A 19,440-nucleotide genomic window follows, 5' to 3' on the forward strand; every position below is an offset into this window, starting at 1 on the left:
AAGATCGCAGTCTCAGCTAGGGGTATGGGCGGTAGGCTCGGTCAGAAACCCCGGGGTTACTCTTCACCACGGCCTTATCTCTACAATCCTGAGCGAGTCACTTCCCCTCCCCACGTGATTCCTGATTGGTATTTAGCTCGGCGTCTGTGACGGGCTTTTAATTAGGAAAGGGAGCGATACGGGTCTGGAAGCAAAACTTTCTCAGGGAGGAGGCCTCACTCGGAGCAACAGTAGCAGCAAACAGTTGAGCCCTGCTAAGCACGTTAAACTCTTTTTAGTGCGCATCCCTCCGCGTCCCGTCCAGCCACGCCTTTCGAGTCGCGTCCCTGCTCCCCAGCTCTGGGAGCCGCGGTCTCTTTAAGTGCGCACCTTCGGCGGGGCCGGGAACGCGTTTCGTTCCGGCGCGGAGAGTTTGTGCCTCTCGGGCTGCCGTCCTGCGGGTCCGCCATATTGTCTGCTGAAGCTGCCGCTGAAGCTGCCGCCGCCAAGTCTGAGCGAGCGGAGCCGCGATGGGTGAGTAAGGCGACCAGGCAACTGGGTGCTTGGGCCGAGGCGGTCTGGGGGCTTGAGGTCTGCCGCGAGCCTGTCTCCGGGCTGCGGAAGGTGTCTGAAGCCCCTGCAGAGAGGTGTGAGGGGGCAGCCAGGCCGGGGGTGCCCCTGGAGCCAGTTTGGAGCCGGGCGAGGGCCCGCGCGGGTAGCAGTCCTAGGGCTGGATCCAGGGACACCTTGGCATGCCTGGAGCCCCCACGTGGTGGCTTCGGGCCGGAGCCCCCGCGTTCCTGGGGGCTAGAAAGGGGCCCACCGTCCGCCCTGCGCCGACACGGGCTCCCGGCGGCAGGCCTGGGTGGCGCTGAAGGCGCCTTCTCTGGGTGTGTGTGTGTGTGTGGCCGACGTGCGCCTGGACCAGATTGAGCGCTTCTCCTGAGCCCGCAGGGCTGGCGTCTTCTGGGAAGGGGACGCCGGGCGACCTGCCCCAGACCGGTGTGCAGGGGCGGCCGGGCTCGGGCCCCTGGAGGCGGGGAGGACTTCCCGAGCCGAGGCGGAAACGGGGTGGTTCGGCTGGGCTCGGGGACGGCAGTCGAAAACCGAGGGCCAAGCCCTGTCGGGCGTTTTTGGGTCGGGGTCGGGGGGTGTCCGGGCAAGTCCTGGTTAGGAGAAAGGGAGCGACCTGTTGAGCTTTCTGAGGGGATTCCGGCCGGCGCGGCCAGTGCCCAGAGATCACGAAGCCCGCGGACCTGCACACGGCCGTCGGGGCTGCACCGCTGTCCTCGGGCAGTGAGAACTGAAATTTGCTAAGCTCTTGCTGCGTGCAGGCATGGTTCTCGTCGCTTCGCATAGCTCATCTTTCTTAATTTGTACAACCGTTATTCCTGACTTACAGACCGGGGGGTGGGGGGTTACTGCGTTATTTCTGCTTCACAGGTGAGGAGACAGGTTTAGAGAGGTAAAAGTAACTTACCCAAGGTCACATGGTTAATGGCCAAGGCAGGGTGATTCCTCTAGAGCCCTGGTTAAATAACTGCTGTATTTTTTTTCCCCTTTTAATGGTCTGGCCCTCTAGTGGTTGAGCTGGAAGCAGGGGAGGGAGCAGCTTTTAAGCCTAGGCAAAGTTGTAAGGGTGTTTTTTGCTTGTGGGCCCACTTTGGAACCTTTGGTCTGAACAAAACTGAAAAGAAATCCAGAGTGAATATCTAATCCCAACTTGTGTATGTTGGAGGGTGAGGGGGGAGCTTAAAAATGAGCCTGGAATATTGTTGTTTGATCCTGAGGAAACAAATGATTTTCTGTGCTATAGGCAATGACTTTAGAATCACTACTGAAATCACGCCTGTCACCCAGAGAAATCACGTAATTGCAGAACGTGACAGTGCATATGGCGAACATCTAACATCATCCGCAGTGTTATTTTCCTTCCTCCCTGAGCCATCTTTCCTCGTCTCTAGAAACAGGGATGTTATTATCAAACTCTTCAGGAACTAAAGATAGCACAGTGTGTGTAGTTTAGTAAAGGCTGTATGAATATCAGTACCGATCCTCTTCCACGGCCTGCTAGTTCCTTTCCCTTAAGTACTTTGCTTTCCAGAATCCTCCAGTGCGTGGTAAGGCTGATAGGCCTTGTTTGTAACTGCAGCTTTACGTATCAATGAAAATATTGTAGGGACTATTATATTATAGACTTTGTATTGCTCTTCAATTTCAGGAACACTGGTGCCTCCAAGAGAAGGAACTAATGTTTTTTAGCACTGTGAAATAAATTTGTTAGTTATTCAGTTTTTACAGATTGGGAAACTACCTTAGAGAAGGTAACAGCAAAACCAGAAGTGACAGACTTACTCATTTTGCTGCTCATACAGCTCTAAAAAGACTTAAAATGTTAAGTTAGGGCTTTGTTGGTTGAGTTCAGGATGAAAGTTCTTAAGAGAAGTAACAAAATCTGACCAAGGTTCTGAAGGGCATTTTTAGTTTAGAGTCAGGTAACTTCTCCCTTTCCAGATCCATCTCTTGTACCACTCAGACTGCCCCACCTTGTGTTTCAGAAGGTCCTTTGGCCAGGAGTGGGAGAGGTACAAGAATCATCTGTATACCATGGGAATACAATTGATGTAAGCATACTTTTATTTCTGACATCTGATTGGGCTATTTTCATTTACGGTGATAAACGGAGCCTTTGAGAAAATTGGGTAGCTAGTCCAGGTGTGGTAATCTAGGTTCTTTAGGTGCTGGGGACACTAACAAAACCTGCCTTTACTCCCCAGGAATCAGAACCTGCTGTCTTCACTGCCTGGCAAGGGTATTCTCTATATCCTGTACCATTGCTGCTGTGTCAGACTTCTGTGTCTTTTGCTAACTTGGAATCTGACAACCCTCTTCCCAACCCCAGGGGATAGGTCTTGATTATCATAATTGTCATTGTATTCTGTCCCCCTAAACAGTGACTGATTTAGGGATGGCATTTGATGGGCTAATCAGATGTAAGGAGGAGTTTGAGGGGCTCTGGAGAAGCCTTGAGATTTGCCTTGGAACTGGGTTGTGATGTAGAGGGTTCAGCCGCTGCCTTCAACACCAGCATCCCCTATGGGTGCTGGTTTCAGTTCTGGCTGCTCCACTTCCAATCCAGCTCCCTGCTCATGCACCTGGGAAGGCAGCAGAAGATGACCCAAGGACTTGGACCCCTGCACTCATATGGGACACTTGGATGAAGATCTTGGTTTTGGCCCAACCCTGGCCGTTGCAGCCATTTGGGGAGTGTACCATGAGGAGTATACCAGTCGATGGAAGATCTCTCTGTCTATCCTTCTCTCTCTAATTCTGCCTTTCAAATAAATAAACAAATCTTTAAAGAAGAATAGATTTGTTAGTTTTTTTTTATCATTATTTTTTGCTTGTTTGTATCTTTTTTTTTAAAGATTTTATTTATTTATTTGAGAGGTAGAGTTACAGACAGTGAGAGGGAGAGAAAGAAAGGTCTTCCTTCCGTTGGTTTACTTCCCAAGTGGCCGCAAGGGCCGGAGCTGCGCTGATCCGGAGCCAGGAGCTTCTTCCAGGTCTCCCACGTGGGTGCAGGGGCCCAAGGACTTGGGCTATCTTCTACTGCTTTCCCAGGCCATAGCAGAGAGCTGGATTGGAAGAGAAGCCAGGACTAAAACTGGCGCCCATATGGGATGCTGGCGCCACAGGTGGAGGGCCAGCCTACTATGCCATGGCGCCGGCCTTGCTTGTTTGTATCTTAACCCAGATTTCACCAAAGTGTGGGACAAAAAAATATGTGAAAGCTATAATATAATAATAACCAATGCTTATATAGAACTTGCTAAGTGTGAGGCATTCTTATAAGCACTTTAAATGCTGGTTAATTCTTAGGTTCTCATGTTTTAATTGATGAAACAAGCACAGAGAGGGTCAGGAACTTGGACAGGGTTATTAACTGGTGCTCTGATGGACTGCATAAGTATGGTGATGTCAACAAGGAACTGCATACATAGTAGCGGTCATATAAGAGGATGGTAGGTGATTGGTGCAGTGGTTGAGACACCCACATCTCGTAATGAAGTGCCTTGGTTTGTGTCTTGGTTCTGCTCCTATTCCAGTTTCCTAATAATGCATACCCTGAGAGGCAGCAAGTGATGGTTCAATTACTTGGGCCCTTGCCTTCCATGTGGGCAAGCTGGCTTCAACTTGGTCCAGCGCTGGCTGTTGTGGGCGTTTTGGGGAGGGAACCAACAATTGAAATACTTCGCCATGTTGTCTGTGTCTCTTGGCCTTTCAAAAGAAAAATAAATGATTATAATGGAGCTGAAAAAGTCCTGTTGCCTAGTGAGTGCATAGCTTAACAAGAGACAAGATTGAGCGGTTGCTGTGGCACAGTGGGTTTAGCCACAGCTTGGGACACCCCATCCCATATCTGGGTGCCTGGTTCCTGTCCCAGCTACTCTGCTTCCCTTACAGCCTCCTCCTAACGGACCTAGGAAGGCAGCGCATGATGACTCACGTACTTGAGTCCTTGCCACCAATGTGAAAGACCTAGGTGGAATTTCAGTCTCTTGGCTTCTGCCTGACCCTGGCTAATGTGGGCATTTCAAGGGTGAACCAGTTGATGTAAGATGTTTCTGTCTCTCTCTCTTTCTCTGTCATTCTGCTTTTCAAATCAATACATAAATTTAAAAAAAAAAAAAAAGGCAAGAGAAAAGGAAATTGCAGAAGCATTAAGTACCTCCAAGAAAATTCACAGGGAAGAATGTAGCAGAAGTTCTTGGAGACTTCAGCAAACTCTTCAGAAATTTGAAAACCTAAGACTCCAACTTCCAAAGATTTTCTTGACTAGAGAGGAATGTTCACAGTGTATTATTTGTTTACAAGCAGACTTGTAGTGAAAAAAAGAAGCAAGCCACCATGGACATATGCGGCTTCAAAACATTCATGGATAATGCGTATTAAGAAAAAAACTACATGGGTTTCAAAAATTTCTTGCACCAGAATTTTTTTTTAAAGATTTATTTATTATTTACTTGAAAGAGTTACACAGAGAGAGGAAGAAAGGCAGAGAGAGAGAGGTCTTCCATCCTCTGGTTCACTCCAGATAGCCGCAAAGGCTAGAGCTGCGCCGATCCCAAGTCAGGAGCCAGGAGCTTCTTCTGGGTCTCCCACGTAGGTGCAGGGGCCCAAGTACTTGGGTTGTCTTCCACTGCTTTCCCAGGCCATAGCAGAGAGCTGGATTGGAAGTGGAGCAGCTGGGACTGTAACCGGTGCCCATCTAGGATGCCGGCACTGCAGGCGGCGGGTCTGCCCACTATGCTGGCCCCCAGAATTTATTTTTTAATTTTATTATTCCGCAAACTTTTTTTTTTAAAGATTTATTTGAAAGTCAGAGTCACACAGAGAGGGAAGAGAGAGAGGGAGAGAGAGAGAGGTCTTCCATCCGCTGGTTTATTCCCCAGTTGGCTGCAGGGGCCGGAGTTGTGCTGATCAGGAGCCAGGAGCTTCTTCCAGGTCTCCCACGCGGGTGCAGGGGCCAAAGGACTTGGGCCATCTTCTGCTATCCCAGGCCATAGCAGAGAGCTAGATCTCAAGAGGAGCAGCCAGGTCTCGAACCAGCACCCATATGGGATGCTGGCACTTCAGGCCAGGGCGTTAACCCACTGTGCCACAGTGCTGGCCCCTCCACAAACTTTTTGATGTACCTTCCTATTTCTGAAGAGTGAGACCTCCTCAAGAAGAGCCGCGGGGAGGTCCCTCAGGAAATACTCCCGAAGAAGTTGTTATAATGACAGTCCATCGGTGTTACTGCTTCTGAGACCTTCTAGTGGACCAAGATGTAGAGGTGGAAAGACTGAATTTTTTTTTTTTTAATATTTATTTGTTTATTTGAAAGAGTTACAGAGAGGGAGAGACAGAGAGCTTCATCTGCTGTTCACTCTCCAAATGGTTGCAACAGTCAGGGCTGGGCCAGGCTGAAGCCAGCAACCTGGAACTCCATCTGGGTCTGCTGTGTGGGTGGCAGGGGCCTATGCGTCTGGGCCATCTGCTGCTGCTTTCCCAGACACATTAGCTGGGAGCTGGATTGAAGGTTGAGCAGTTAGGACTCAAACCTTCACCCATATGGGACGCTGGCCCCCTATTTTTAAACACAAGAAACTCATTAAATGATGCACCTTTTTAAAATAATTTTTAGGCCGGCGCCATGGCTTAACAGGCTAATCCTCCGCCTTGCGGCGCCGGCACACCGGGTTCTAGTCCCGGTCGGGGCACTGATCCTGTCCCGGTTGCCTCTCTTCCAGGCCAGCTCTCTGCTGTGGCCAGGGAGTGCAGTGGAGGATGGCCCAAGTTCTTGGGCCCTGCACCCCATGGGAGACCAGAAGCACCTGGCTCCTGCCATTGGAACAGCACGGTGCGCCAGCCGCGTTGGCCATTGGAGGGTGAACCAACGGCAAAGGAAGACCTTTCTCTCTGTCTCCCTCTACTGTCCACTCTGCCTGTCCAAAAAAAAAAAAAAGAAAGAAAAAAAATAATTTTTAAAATATTTATTTTCTCATTTGAAAGGCAGAGTTACAGAGAGGGAGGGAGAGACAAAGAATCTTCTGCATTTGCTACTTCTTTTTCCAAATGACTGCAACAAATGGAGCTGGGCCAGGTGGAAGCCAGAAACCTGGAACTCCATCTGGGTTTCCCATGTGGTTGCAGGGCCTCAAGTGCTTGCACCATGTTCTGCTAGTTTCCCAGGTGCATTAGTGGGTAGTTGGATCAGAAGTGGTGCAGCCAGGATTCCAACCAGGGCTCACACGAGGTGCTGGCATTGCAGGCAGTGGCTTAACCTGCCACCATAATGCTGACCTTGGAAGACAGTGATCTTGATAATCCTGCCTAGACTAATGTTTGTGGTGTCTTAGTTTTTAGAAAAGAAAAAAAATTTTTTTAAAGATTTATTTATTTGAAAGAGTTACACACACACACACACACACAGAGGTCTTCCATCTGCTGCTTCACTCCCCAATTGTCCACAACAGCTGGAGCTGCACCAATCTAAAGTCAAGAGCCAGGAGCTTCTTCTGGGCCTCCCATATAGGTGCAGGGGCCCAAGGACTTGCGCCATCTTCTACTGCTTTCCCAGGCCACAGCAGAGAGCTGGATTGGAAGTGGAGCAGCCGGGACTTGAACTGGCACCCAAATGGGATGCCAGCACTGCAGGTGGCAGCTTTACATACTGTGCCACAGCACTGGCCCCCAAAGAAAAATTTGAAAAGATGTTTGGAAAGAGAAAAAATGTGTAGAATAAAGATACAAAGGAATATTTTGTACAGCTGTTTGATATATTTAGCTCTTACTGCAAGAGTAAAAATATTTGAAATTTTATAAAGTAAAAAAGTTAAAGCAAGCCAAGGTTAATTTATTGAAGAGAGGAAAAAATTGTAATGCTTATCGTGTAGCCTAAGTATAGTGTTTAGAAAATCTACCGTAATACTCAATAATTCCTAGGCCTTGGCATTCACTCACTGACTCACTCAAAGCAACTTGTAGTCCTGCAAACTCCATTCATGGTAAGTGCCTTATACAGCTGTACCTTTTTGTACCATTTGTATCCCATTTTTACTCTACCATTTCTGTAGATGCACAAGTACCATAGTGTTAACAATTGCCTGCTGTATTCAGTTCAGCTACATGCTGTATAGGTTTGAATCCTAAGAATGCTAGCTGTGTCACATGTATTTAGGCTGTACCACCTGTATTGTGTAAGTACATTCCATGATGATGGCACAATAGTGGTATATGCTAACATTCCTCAGGCCTTACTGCTTTGTAAACAACATGTAACTGAATGGAGGAGCCCTTAAGTATGGTTCTAACCAGAGTGTGTGCTACTAAGGGCTATGTTCTACCTCTGTAAAAGGAAGAGCCCTTTTCTGACTCTGAAATGCCATTAACAGTGTTGGGATTATGAGGCAGAATTTATGGATAAGAGTAGGCAGTTTTGAGAGTGAGCCACTGAGGGTGAGAGTGAGGAAGATCTCTTGATAATATATTTCTTAAAAGATTTATTTATTTGAAAGGCAGATTTACAGAGAGCTAGAGTTAGAGGGAGAGAGATAACTTCCATCCACTGGCTCGTAACCCAAATGGCTGCAGTGGCCCTAGCTGGACCAATCCAAAGCCAGAAACCAGGAGCCAGGAGCTTTCTCCAGTCTCCCACATGGGTGTAGGGGCCCAAAGACTTGGGCCATCTTCCACTGTTTACCGGGTGCGTTGACTAGGAGCTGGATCAGAAATGGAGTGGCCAGGACTAGAACTGGTGCCTGTATGGGATGTTGGCATCACAGGCAGCAGCTTAACTTGTAACACCACAGTGCTGGCACTGGACCTATGTATCTTTTTTTTTTTTTTTTTTTTAAGATTTTATTTATTTGGGAAGTAGAGTTACAGACAGTGAGAGGGAGAGACAAAGGTCTTCCATCTGCTGGTTCACTCCCCAAATGGCCACACTGGCTGGAACTGGACTGATCTGCAGCCAGGAGTCTCTTCCGGGTCTCCCATTTGGGTACAGGGGCCCAGGCACTTAGGCCATCCTCTGCTGCTTTCACAGGCCATAGCAGAGAGCTGGATTGGAAGAGGAGCAGCCAGGACTAGAACTGGCACCCATATGAGATGCCACACCACAGGCGGAGGATTAACCTAATGTGCTACAGTGCCGGCCCTAGGCCTATGTATTTTAATTTTTTCCTGGCTCTTGTCCCTACAGAGATAAGAATTCAAAGCAGAAGCATACGTTGCACAAATGAGGGTGGGATTTATTTTAAAGATTTATTTTTGAATTTATTTACTTATTTGAAAGGCAGAATTACCAAGAGGCAGAGGGTGAGATAATCTTCCATTCACTGGTTCACTCCTCAAATTGCCAAAAATGGCTAGAGCTGGGCCAGGCTGAAGCTAGGAGCCTGGAACTCCATTTGGGGCTCCCACTTGGGTGGCAGGAGCCCAAGAACTTGGGCCACCTTCTACTGCTTTCCCAAGCACCTTAGCAGGGACCTGGATTGGAAGCGGAACACCCAGGATTCAAATAAGTGCGCATATGGGATGCTACCCACTGAGCCACAATGCCAGCCCCAGCAGGATTTATTTAAGAGAGAGAAGCTGAGCATAACATTCATATGTAAGTGTGGATCACCCCACATGGAGTGATACCCATCATAAGTGGGCCAGAGAGTTGCCTATGAGGAGAGAGAAGGGGACAAGGCCTTAGAAGGAGCTCCAAGCATGATCAAGACTAGAAAAAGGCACCCCCCCCCCCCCACCATGTGATAAATCTTTTTTGAGATAGAGTGTGATGCCTGAATAGAGTTTAGTGTTTGTGAAACTCTCTGGGATTTTCATGGCCCCTTCACATGGAGTTTAATGTGTACACAGCCATCATGGCATCCTTTTCTTCCTGGTCCTGGATGAGACAAAGGTGCATCATTGGGAAGATGGACATATTAAATTGACAGGTGAAGGGATACAGTTACAGTGAAGGACTGGTAGAAATTCCAGCTCACCTCTTCCAACCTAATCTTCCTGTCTGGTTCCCCAAATCATCATCTCCAAATTAATCTCTTATAGCTTCCCCTGCCGCTACCAATTCTGCTGCAGCACTGTTACCAAACACACATCTGATCTTGTCACTCTACTGCTTAGCTTGGTAACCATCAGACTCCTAAATCATAATCTACAGGGTGCATTATCAAGGCCTTCTTACTCACTTTTCTGGTTTCATTCCACTCAGTATTTTTGTACATATCCTGAATTCCATTCAGACTACTCCCTTTGTACTTAAGCATTCCTGGTGGAGAAAGTGACAAGTAATCCCTATGTGTTCCTGTGGAAATCTTTCCTGTTTTTCAAGATCCAATTTATTTATTAATTAAATTTATTATTTATTTAGAAGGCCAAGAGACAGAGGCAAATCTAGAGAGATCTTTAATCTTTGGTTTACTCCTCAAAAGGCCACACCAACCAGGTCTAGGCCAGGCAGGAGCCAGGAGCCAGAACTCTGTCTGGGTCTCTCACATGGGTGGCAGGGCTCAAGTCATTGGGCCACCCATTGATGTGTGTGTGTATATTCTGCTGCTTTCCCAGCTGCATTAGCGAGGAACTGGATCAGAAACAAAACATTCAGGACCACTAGAACCATCACTCTGATATGGGATGCCAGCAGAGGCCTAAACCTGTTGCACCACAGTGCTAAGGGTCCAAGGTCTAATTTTAAATGCTACCTCTTAGATGAACCTTTCCCAAATACTTTCAACCTTCCAAATTGGAAATGAACCCTTCTTCTGAATTCTACAGCACTTTGTTCTTACCTTTTTATTTTTTAAGATCTATGTATTTATTTGAAAGAGTTTACAACAGAGGGAGAGAGAGAGGTCTTCCATCCACTGGTTCACTCCCCAAATGGCCACAAAGGCTAGAGCTGGGCTGATCTGAAGCCAGGAGCCTGGAGCTTCTTCCAGGTTTCCTACGTGGGTGTAGGGGCCCAAGGACTTGGGCCATCTTCCAGTACTTTCCCAGGCCATAACTGAGAGCTGAATTGGAAGTGGAGCAGCTGGGACTTGAACTGGCGCCCGTATGGGACACCAGCATTGCAGGCAGCGGTTTTACCTGTTATGCCACAGTGCTGGCCCCCCATATGTATATTTTTTAAATGTTTAAAAAGAATGAAAAAAACATTTTTAAATGTCTTGTTGGTTATACCTATTCAGTAGGTATTATTTTAGCAATAATATAAAATTTGGAGTAAGGTCATAAAAGAGTGCAAATCTGTATTTTAGGTAGTCTGTAGATAGCAAAAAGTTTGGGCTTACTTAGTCCTGATGTCATTACATTTTTTTGTTTTATTGTAATGTGGCAGGTGAAATTCTGGTATGTAAAAGCTAAGTCCACCAGAGGCATCACCTCTGCCATTTTCTTGTTCCACCTGTACTTGCATTACTCACATCTTTTTCATTCAGTTAAAAAAAAATATTTGTTTAGTTCCTTGAAAGCAGAAAGAGAGTTACCACCCACTTGTTCAATTACCAAATGCCTGTAACAGCCAGGTCTTGGGCTAGACCTAAGCCAGGAGCTAGAAATTCCATACAGGTCTCCCATGTGTGTTGCAAGGACTCAGTACTTCATCTGCTGGTTCACTTCTCACATGCCCGCAACAGGCAGGTCTGGGCTAGGAGGAAACCAGGTACTCCATCCTGGTCTCCCATGTCTTTGGCTGGGGCCTAAGTACCTGGGCCATCATCCACTGCCTGCCCAGGCATAGTAGCAGGGAGATGGATTGGAAGTAGAACAGCTGAGACTCAAACTGTGTTTGCAGGTGATGGCTTAACCTGCTGTACCCAACGCCAACCCCGCCCCCCATTCAGTTTCTTGATAGGACTGTAAGGCACTTACCCATTTTGTGAGTGTTAATTTAGTTAAAACTAGATAGCTTATAAATCCACCTAGGTAGGCAGCAGGTAGTATGCAGCAGTATGGTGAATGTGAATGAACTATTATAATGTGCTATGCATAGCTACTGCTGGGCATAATTGCTAGCCATCCTTCAGGAAACTTGCTTTTCTGACCAACAGATAAAAGGTGCCATTATTAATAGGCTGGTAAGTAATTAAGTATTAATAAGGCAGCCTCTCACCCATTGATACGTGTGTGTATATAAACAAACATTTTTCTTCCTACACTGCAGTTGATCTTTGCAGACCATATAAAATGATAAATATTTTGGGTAAGGCAGTCCAGAGAGCCATAGAAACATTTAGTAAGGGGATCCATTCAACATTAGGGGAGTCAGGGAAGGTCTTCAAGCTGAGACTTGACATGGATAGCTAGTTCTTCATGGGAAGATATGAGGGTAAAGATTGGTGGGGTAGATCAGTTGGTAGCATAGAGGGTGATGTTAGGACTTTATTGTGAGGATAGTAAACTGCCATCTCAGAAGTAACATGATTTTGTGTGTGTGTGTGTGTGTGTATTTGTATTACTGGGATTGCTCTGGGAAGAGTGAATTAGAATGCAATAAGATTCCAACTACACAGCTCTTTAAATAGTGTGGTAGTCCTAGCAAGAGATAATGACAGCTATGACAGAGGTGGTAATGATACAGAAGAAGAGAATTAGGAATTTGAATCAGCAGGACTTGGTTATTGATTTCATCTGGTAGTGAAGCTGGGGTGGGGGAGTGAGCATTCTTAGACATCCTACTTTGAGCAGCAGAATAGGAAGTTGATGCCGATAACTGAGATGAGTTTAAATGTGGAATTTTTTTTTTAATTTTTATTTATTTATTTATTTGAAAGTTAGAGCTACAGAAAGTGAGAAGGAGAGACAGAGAGAAAGGTCCTCTGTCCTGATTTACTCCCCAAATGACTGCAACAGCTGGAGCTGCGCCAATCCAAAGCCAGGAGCCAGGAGCCTCTTCTGGTCTCCCACACAGGTGCAGGGGCCCAAGGACTTGGGCCATCTTCTGTTGCCTTCCCAGGCCACAGCAGGGAGCTGGGTTGGAAGAGGAGCAGCCGGGACTAGAACCGGTGCCTGTATGGGATGCCAACACCGCATGTGGAGGATTAACCCACTGCACCGGCCCCCCCATACCTTTTTTTTTTTTTAAGATTTATTTATTTGAAAGGCAGAGTTGCAAAGAGAGAGAGAGATCTTACATCTGCTGGTTCACTCCCCAAATGGCCGCAATGGCCAGAGCTGGACTGGTCCCAAGCCAGGAGCCAGGACCTTCTCTGTGTCTCCCATGTGGTTGCAGGGGCCCAAAGACTTGGCCATCTTTTGCTGCTTTCCCAGGCCATAGCAGGGAGCTGGATCTGAAATGGAGCAGCTGGGACTCCAACTGCCCCATTGGATGCTGGCAGTGTAGACAGCAGCTTAACCTGCTGCGCCATGGTGCTGCACCATGAACTTTTTTAGAAAGATTTGTTTATTTGAAAGGCAGAGTTACAGAGAGGAGGAGTGACACAGATCTTCCCTTTAGTGATCCAAGTCGCTGTAACAGCCAGGGTTGGGCCAGACCAAAGCCAAGAGCCAAGAACTTCTGTGTCTCCCACATGGGTACATGGGCCCAAGGACTTCGGCTATCTTCCGCTTTCCCAGACCATTAGCAGAGAGCTGGATTAGAAGAGGAGCACCCAGGACATGAAACCATATGGGATGCCAGTGAGTGACGCAGGCGGAGGCTTAGCCTACCAAGCCCCGGCACCGGCCCCTTATGGTATTAATTCTTGCAAGTCAGTGCCAGTGTTGTTCATGTAATATTAAGGAATAAGATTTGGTTAGGTAATAGCAGAGAGCTGGCCTGGAAGAGGGGCAACCGGGATAGAATCCAGCGCCCTGACCGGGACTAGAACCCGGTGTGCCGGCGCCGCAAGGCGGAGGATTAGCCTGTTAAGCCACGGCGCCGGCCATGTAGATCCACATTATTAAACCAATTTCACCTTTTTGAATACAATATATTTCTGTAGCAAAACATTTGAGTATCTGTGGAATAAGGACTATAAATAGTCTCCTGTCAGTTTAGTTCCGGTTTTGCTGCTAAATATGTTTTGAGGCCATATTTACCTAAAACCTTCCTATTTTCTTGGCTCTTTTGATTTTGGAATTGCAGATAATAGGTAGTGGATCATGACTTAAGAGAAATAGGTAGGTAGGTAGGTAGATAGATAGATAGATATGGTAAAAGTTAAGGAGAAAATGACTTCTTTCTTTTTAAACATTGGCAGTAATTATGGGATATGATTGGAAGGAACTTCTCAGGTATTAGATGTGAACTAATGAGACATGACTGTAATTACTCACCTAGGAATGAAGTAAATGGGAGGGAATAGTTCCTCCTCCCCCCCCCCCCCCCCTTTAAGATTTATTTATTTGAAAGAGAAACTGAGATCTTGCATCCATTGGTTCACTCTCCAAATGGCTGCTTTGGCTGAGGCAGGCCAGGAACTCCATCTAGGTCTCCCTGGTGGGTGACGAAGGGCCCATGCATTTGGGCCATCTTCTCTACTTTTCCAGGCTTATTAGTTGGGAGCTGCATCTTAAGTGGAGCAGTTGAGATTAGAGCTGACGCTCTTATGGGATACCAGCATAGAACACTCAGCCTGTTGTGTTGCAACACCAGCCCCTCATTGATTCTTAATCTAGTTTTTGAGAGAATAAAGACAAAATAGAAGGATAAAGATTAAAAGAAACAAGTGTTAGAAGAAAGGAAAAGGAAAAGCCATTATTTAATAGAGAGCAATAAAATACAGTTCTCCTCTTTGACCTTAGTTCCTGAAAAATGCCCCATGAGGAATAGATGCCATTCACGGTAGGAGCTGAAGAATGAAATGGAACTACCACTGATTCAGCGTTTAGGCCCTAGACATGCTGACAGTATCTTGTTAATCCTGCAGGCTGGGGCCGGTGCTGTGGCATAGCAGATAAAGCTGCTGCCTGCAGTGCCGACATCCCATATGGACACTGGTTTGAGTCCCGGCTTTTCCACTTCCGATCCAGCTCTCTGCTATGGCCTGGGAGAGCAGTAGAGGATGGTCCAAGTCCTTAGGCCCCTGAACCCATGTGGGAGACCCAGAAGAAGCTCCTGGCTTCCGGCTTTGGATCAGCACAGCTCTGGCCATCGTGGCCAATTGGGGAGTGAACCAGTGGAGGGAAGACCTCTCTCTGCCTCTCCTTCTCTATGTAACTCTGACTTTCAAGTAAAATAAATAATTCTTTTCCTTTCTTTCTTTCTTTCTTTCTTTTCTTTTCTTTTTTTTTTTTTTAATTTATTTGACAGAGTTATAGACAGTGAGAGAGAGAGACAGAGAAAGGTCTTCCTTCCATTGGTTCACTCCCCAAATGGCCACTATGGCTGGCGCTGCACTGATCCGAAGCCAGGAGCCAGGTGCTTCCTCCTGGTCTCCCATGCGGGTGCAGGGAACCAAGCACTTGGGCCATCCTCCGCTGCCCTCCCGGGCCACAGCAGAGAGCTAGACTGGAAGAGGAGCAACCGGGACTAGAACCAGCACCCATATGGGATGCCGGTGCCACAGGCAGAGGATTAACCAAGTGAGCCACGGCACCGGCCCATTAAAATAAATAATTCTTTAAAAAAAAAAAAAAATTCTACAGGGCTCTATAAAATTTACCATCCTTATTTTAGGAAGGCAGTAGTAAGAATCAACAATAGTGGGTAATTTGCCCATGGTCATGCAGTTGGGTTTAGAACCCAACTCAACCTGACACCAAAACAGTTCTTCTATTGCATCTTATTGGGACAAGTTGATAGAATTTGAGGGACCTCATTGGATGTCTGTCAAAGGCATGTCTTCTGAAGGTGGAAAGAATTCCTTCTGCTGTGAGCCTTGCCTCTCAAGTCAAATTTCTTTTTTTGCTTCCTTTCATGAAGTTATCTTTAAATTCCATAAACTTTTCTTTTTTTGAATTTATTTATTTGAAAGGCAGAGTTACAGAGAGAGGGAGAGGCAGAGAGGTCTCCCAACCTCTGGTTCATTCCCCAAATGCCGGAAGCCAGGAGTGTCTTCCAGGTCTCTCATGTGGGTGCAGGGGCCCAAGCACTTGGGCCATCTTCTGCTGCCTTCCCAGGTGCATTAGCAGGGAGCTGGATCGGATGTGGAGCAGTTAGTACACAAGCTGGTGCCCACATGGAATTCTGGCGTCATAGGCGTTTGCCTTACCCACTGTGCCACAGCACTGGGTCCCCAAAGCTCCTTTTTGGTTTTCAGTTTTTATTGCTTTGAAAGGCAGAAAGAGATAGTCTATCCTCTGGTTCACTCCCTAAATGCCTACTATAATGAGATTTGGGCCAGGCTGAAGCCAGGAAACTGGAACTCAATTGGGATCTCACACGCAAGTGGCATCTCAAGTACTTGAGCCATCATTGCTGCCTCCCAGGGTGTACAATAGCAAGAATCTGAATCAGAAGGAGCAGGGACTTGAATCTAGGTACTCTGATAATAAAATGTGGGCTAATACCTATGCAAAATCCTCTCTGGTTCTCTCTTTTTCAATTAATGTACATATGTTTTTTTTCACTTGTCAGAAGAGATTTTTTTTATTTTTTATTTTTTATTTATTTTTTTATTTTTGACAGGCAGAGTGGACAGTGAGAGAGAGAGAGAAAGGCCTTCCTTTTGCTGCTTTTGCCGTTGGTTCACCTTCCAATGGCTGCCGCAGTAGGCGCGCTGCGGCCGGCACACTGCGCTGATCTGATGGCAGGAGCCAGGTGCTTCTCCTGGTCTCTCATGGGGTGCAGGGCCCAAGAACTTGGGCCATCTTCCACTGCACTCCCTGGCCACAGCAGAGAGCTGGCCTGGAAGAGGGGCAACCGGGACAGGATTGGTACCCCGACCAGGACTAGAACCCGGTGTGCCGGCGCCACAAGGCGGAGGATTAGCCTAGTGAGCCGTGGCGCTGGCTGAGCTTTTTTTTTAAAAAAAATATTTATTTATTATTTGAAAGGCAGAGTTACAGAGAGGCAGAGAGAGAGAGGTCTTCCATCTACTTGTTCACTCCCCAAATGGCTGCAATGGCCAGAGCTGGGCCAATCTGAAGCCAGGAGCTAGGAGCTGCTTCTGGGTCTCCCACGTGGGTGCAGGGGCCCAAGGACTTGGCCATCTTTTGCTGCTTTCCCAGGCCGTAGCAGAGAACTGGATCAGAAGTGGAGCAGCTGGGACTCGAATTGGTGGCCATATGGGATGCCAGCAGTACAGTCAGTGGCTTTACCTGCTACGCCATGGCACTGACCCCCAGAAGGGCTTTTGGAAAGACCCTTTTTTGTATTACCAAGAGTTAAAATGAAGAGCTAATCGGAGGGATTTGTGTAATTCAGCCCACAGACAATAAAGAACCTTCCCTGTCCAATGACTAGGAGCTGTGCTAGCAGTTTTCACACTTCTCAGAGGCATTTTGCTGTGTGGCCTTTGTTTTTATGCTTCTCTAACCAAACTGTTTTTGTTCTTCCAAATTGACCTTGGGCTTTCTCGTAGAACTGCTGAGCCTCCCCACTTTCACTACTTTCAGAAATATTAGCCATCTAGCTTTTTTTTTTTTTTTTTAAGATTTATTTATTTATTTGAAAGTCAGATTTACACAGAGAGAGGAGAGGCAGAGTGAGAGAGAGACAGAGGTCTTCTTTCCAATGGTTCACTCCCCAACTAGCTGTAACGGCTAGAGCTGCACTGATCTGAAGCCAGGAGCAAGGAGCTTCCTCCGGGTCTCCCACACGGGTGCAATAGCCCAAGGACTTGGGCCATCCTCCACTGCTATCCCAGACCACAGCAGAGCTGGATTGGAAGTGGAGCAGCCGGGTCTCGAACCAGCGCCCATATGGGATGGTGGTGCTTCAGGCCAGGCTAGGGCGTTAACCCATTGTGCCACAGCGCCGGCCCCAGCCATTTAGCTTTTAAAGACCATTTCAGACCTTAACACTCAGTAAAGATAGTCCTCACTACTACCCTCTGAACTCTTTGCACACTTAAATTAACTTTTTTGTCCTTAGTGTTATGAGACTATGCTAAATTGTAAAGCTTCTTGAAGATCTTTATACAGTGCCAGCCTTGGAATACTATTTGTGTCAGTTTGGAGATAACCATCTGTAAAAGTGTGTGTGTGTGTGTGTGTTTATATTTTTATATGTATATGTACACATATATATCTTGATTTCTTGAACAATGCAAGAGCTTAGAAGATATTCAGGAAATATTTTGGGGTTAACTTAAATGGAAGTTGAGCTCTTTTTTCCCCTATTTTAATTAATTCTCATCTTTATAGAACCTTGTGATAGTGGCAGTGGAATGTCCCTAGCAATGTAAGAACAACCAGATTCTGCAATTTCCACAAGAAATAGTTGGAAAATTTCTTTGATGGAAATTGTTTGGATTATGGCTGTCGTAGTTGTTTCCTATAACTCTGTCTCTTCTTCCCATAGATCTGAACATTGTATTTACATATTCACAATAGAATTAGGATTAGAGCGCTAGAGCTATCAGTTACCTGGCTCATTCCTTACACCTTAAAATTTGAATATATAGTCATGTAGGAGATAGTTTTCCCTGGGTGGCTTTTAACTAAAACCACCTAATTTATGTATTTGGTTTTGTCTCCTAGAGTGATTGTTGTTCAGCCCAGTCCTGTGAGGATGCTGCCAAAATATGAGCAGCCTTGTAATCTCATTCTGAACCGATCCAGTTGTTGAGGAATCTCTTCCGTTGTCTGGTGATTGGCAGTTCTTACAGGCTTGCAGGTAATACCCTGAGAGCCTCATGCTGTCAGATGTGGTTCATACTGTTTTCTTGTTTGTAGTATTTCCTGATCATGAAATTCTGGGACATTCTGGAAGTTTGAAAAGCCATTTCCAAACCTAATCCTGCTTTACCAGCATAGCGTTTTACTATGTACAGAATCTTCTTTTATATACAAAGCTCATGTATATTCTGATTTGATCTTACCATAACTCTGAAGTAGACAGGGGTGAGGGTAAGAAAATTGAGATACATATAAATGATAATCTCAGTTGCAGAATTATTAAGTAGCAAGACTAGGAATCAGATTGTCTATTTTTGTACCTTATTTCACCAGTACCTCCCTGCTTCCAGTGTTCCTGTTGGTGATTCATCCAGCACAGCTGCCTTGGCTCAGCACTACATAGCTCTTTCTAATACAAAACCCTTGAAGGTATTCTATGTCCAGTCACACAATGTTAAACTATTAAAAATTTTAGACTCTTTGCCAGACTTTAGGGACATCTATCCTAAAATATTATTTGGCACTAAAAAAAAGTGAAGTACCTACACTGCAACATGGATAAACCTTAAAATTATTTCTGCTAAGTATAAGGAACCCATCAAAAAGGATCACATATTGGGGCCAGCATTGTGACATAGTAGGTAAAGCCTCTGCTTGCAACACCAGCATTCCATATGGGTGCCGGTCCATGCCTGGAAAAGCAGCAGAAGATGGCCTAAGTGCTTGGGCCCCTGCCACCCACGTGCAAGACCCAGAAGAAGCTCTTAGCTCCTAGCTTTGGCCTGGCCCAGCTCTGGCCATTGCTGCCATGTGGAGAGTCAACCAGAAGGAAGAACATCTCTGTTTCTCCCCTTCTCTCTGTAACTCTTTCAAATAAATAAATAATTTTTTTTTAAAAAAGGTCCTATATTATATGATTCCATTTAGATGAAATGTCCAGAATAGGCAGATGTATACAGATGAAAAGTAGATTAATGATTTCTTGCCAAATAGTGGGGTTGAGGTTAGCAGCTACAGAGTAGAGTTTGTTTTTAGGTTGGTGAAGATCTTAGACTATACTAAAAATCGTTGAGTTGTACACTTTAAATGGATGAATTGTATAGTAGATGAAGTGGATCTTAAGCTGTCACAAAGAAAAAAATAGAATTTCCTCTTTATCAATAGGACAGTGAAAGTCCACTC

General features: G+C 46.1%; 1 protein-coding gene across 5 annotated transcripts in view; it reads left to right on the forward strand.

Moving 5' to 3' along the window:
• The first annotated feature begins 200 nt into the window (after positions 1–200).
• Positions 201–19,440, forward strand: part of KPNA6 (karyopherin subunit alpha 6) — a 57,286-nt gene continuing 38,046 nt past the window's right edge. Inside the window, exons 1-2 of one of the 5 annotated variants that reach the window (XM_062190849.1) lie at positions 201–513; positions 18,121–18,256. Coding sequence is in view for 2 of the 5 variants with exons in the window: in XM_062190848.1 (XP_062046832.1) it covers positions 510–513 (4 nt within the window). In the remaining 3 variants the exon portion in view is untranslated. Of the gene's footprint in view, positions 514–2,536; positions 2,604–18,120; positions 18,257–19,440 lie in introns of those variants that run through there. The other 4 variants (XM_062190850.1, XM_062190848.1, XM_062190853.1 and 1 more) reach the window with 4 other exon arrangements.

Source organism: Lepus europaeus, chromosome 5 (assembly GCF_033115175.1).
Source record: "Lepus europaeus isolate LE1 chromosome 5, mLepTim1.pri, whole genome shotgun sequence".
Taxonomy (NCBI): domain Eukaryota; kingdom Metazoa; phylum Chordata; class Mammalia; order Lagomorpha; family Leporidae; genus Lepus; species Lepus europaeus.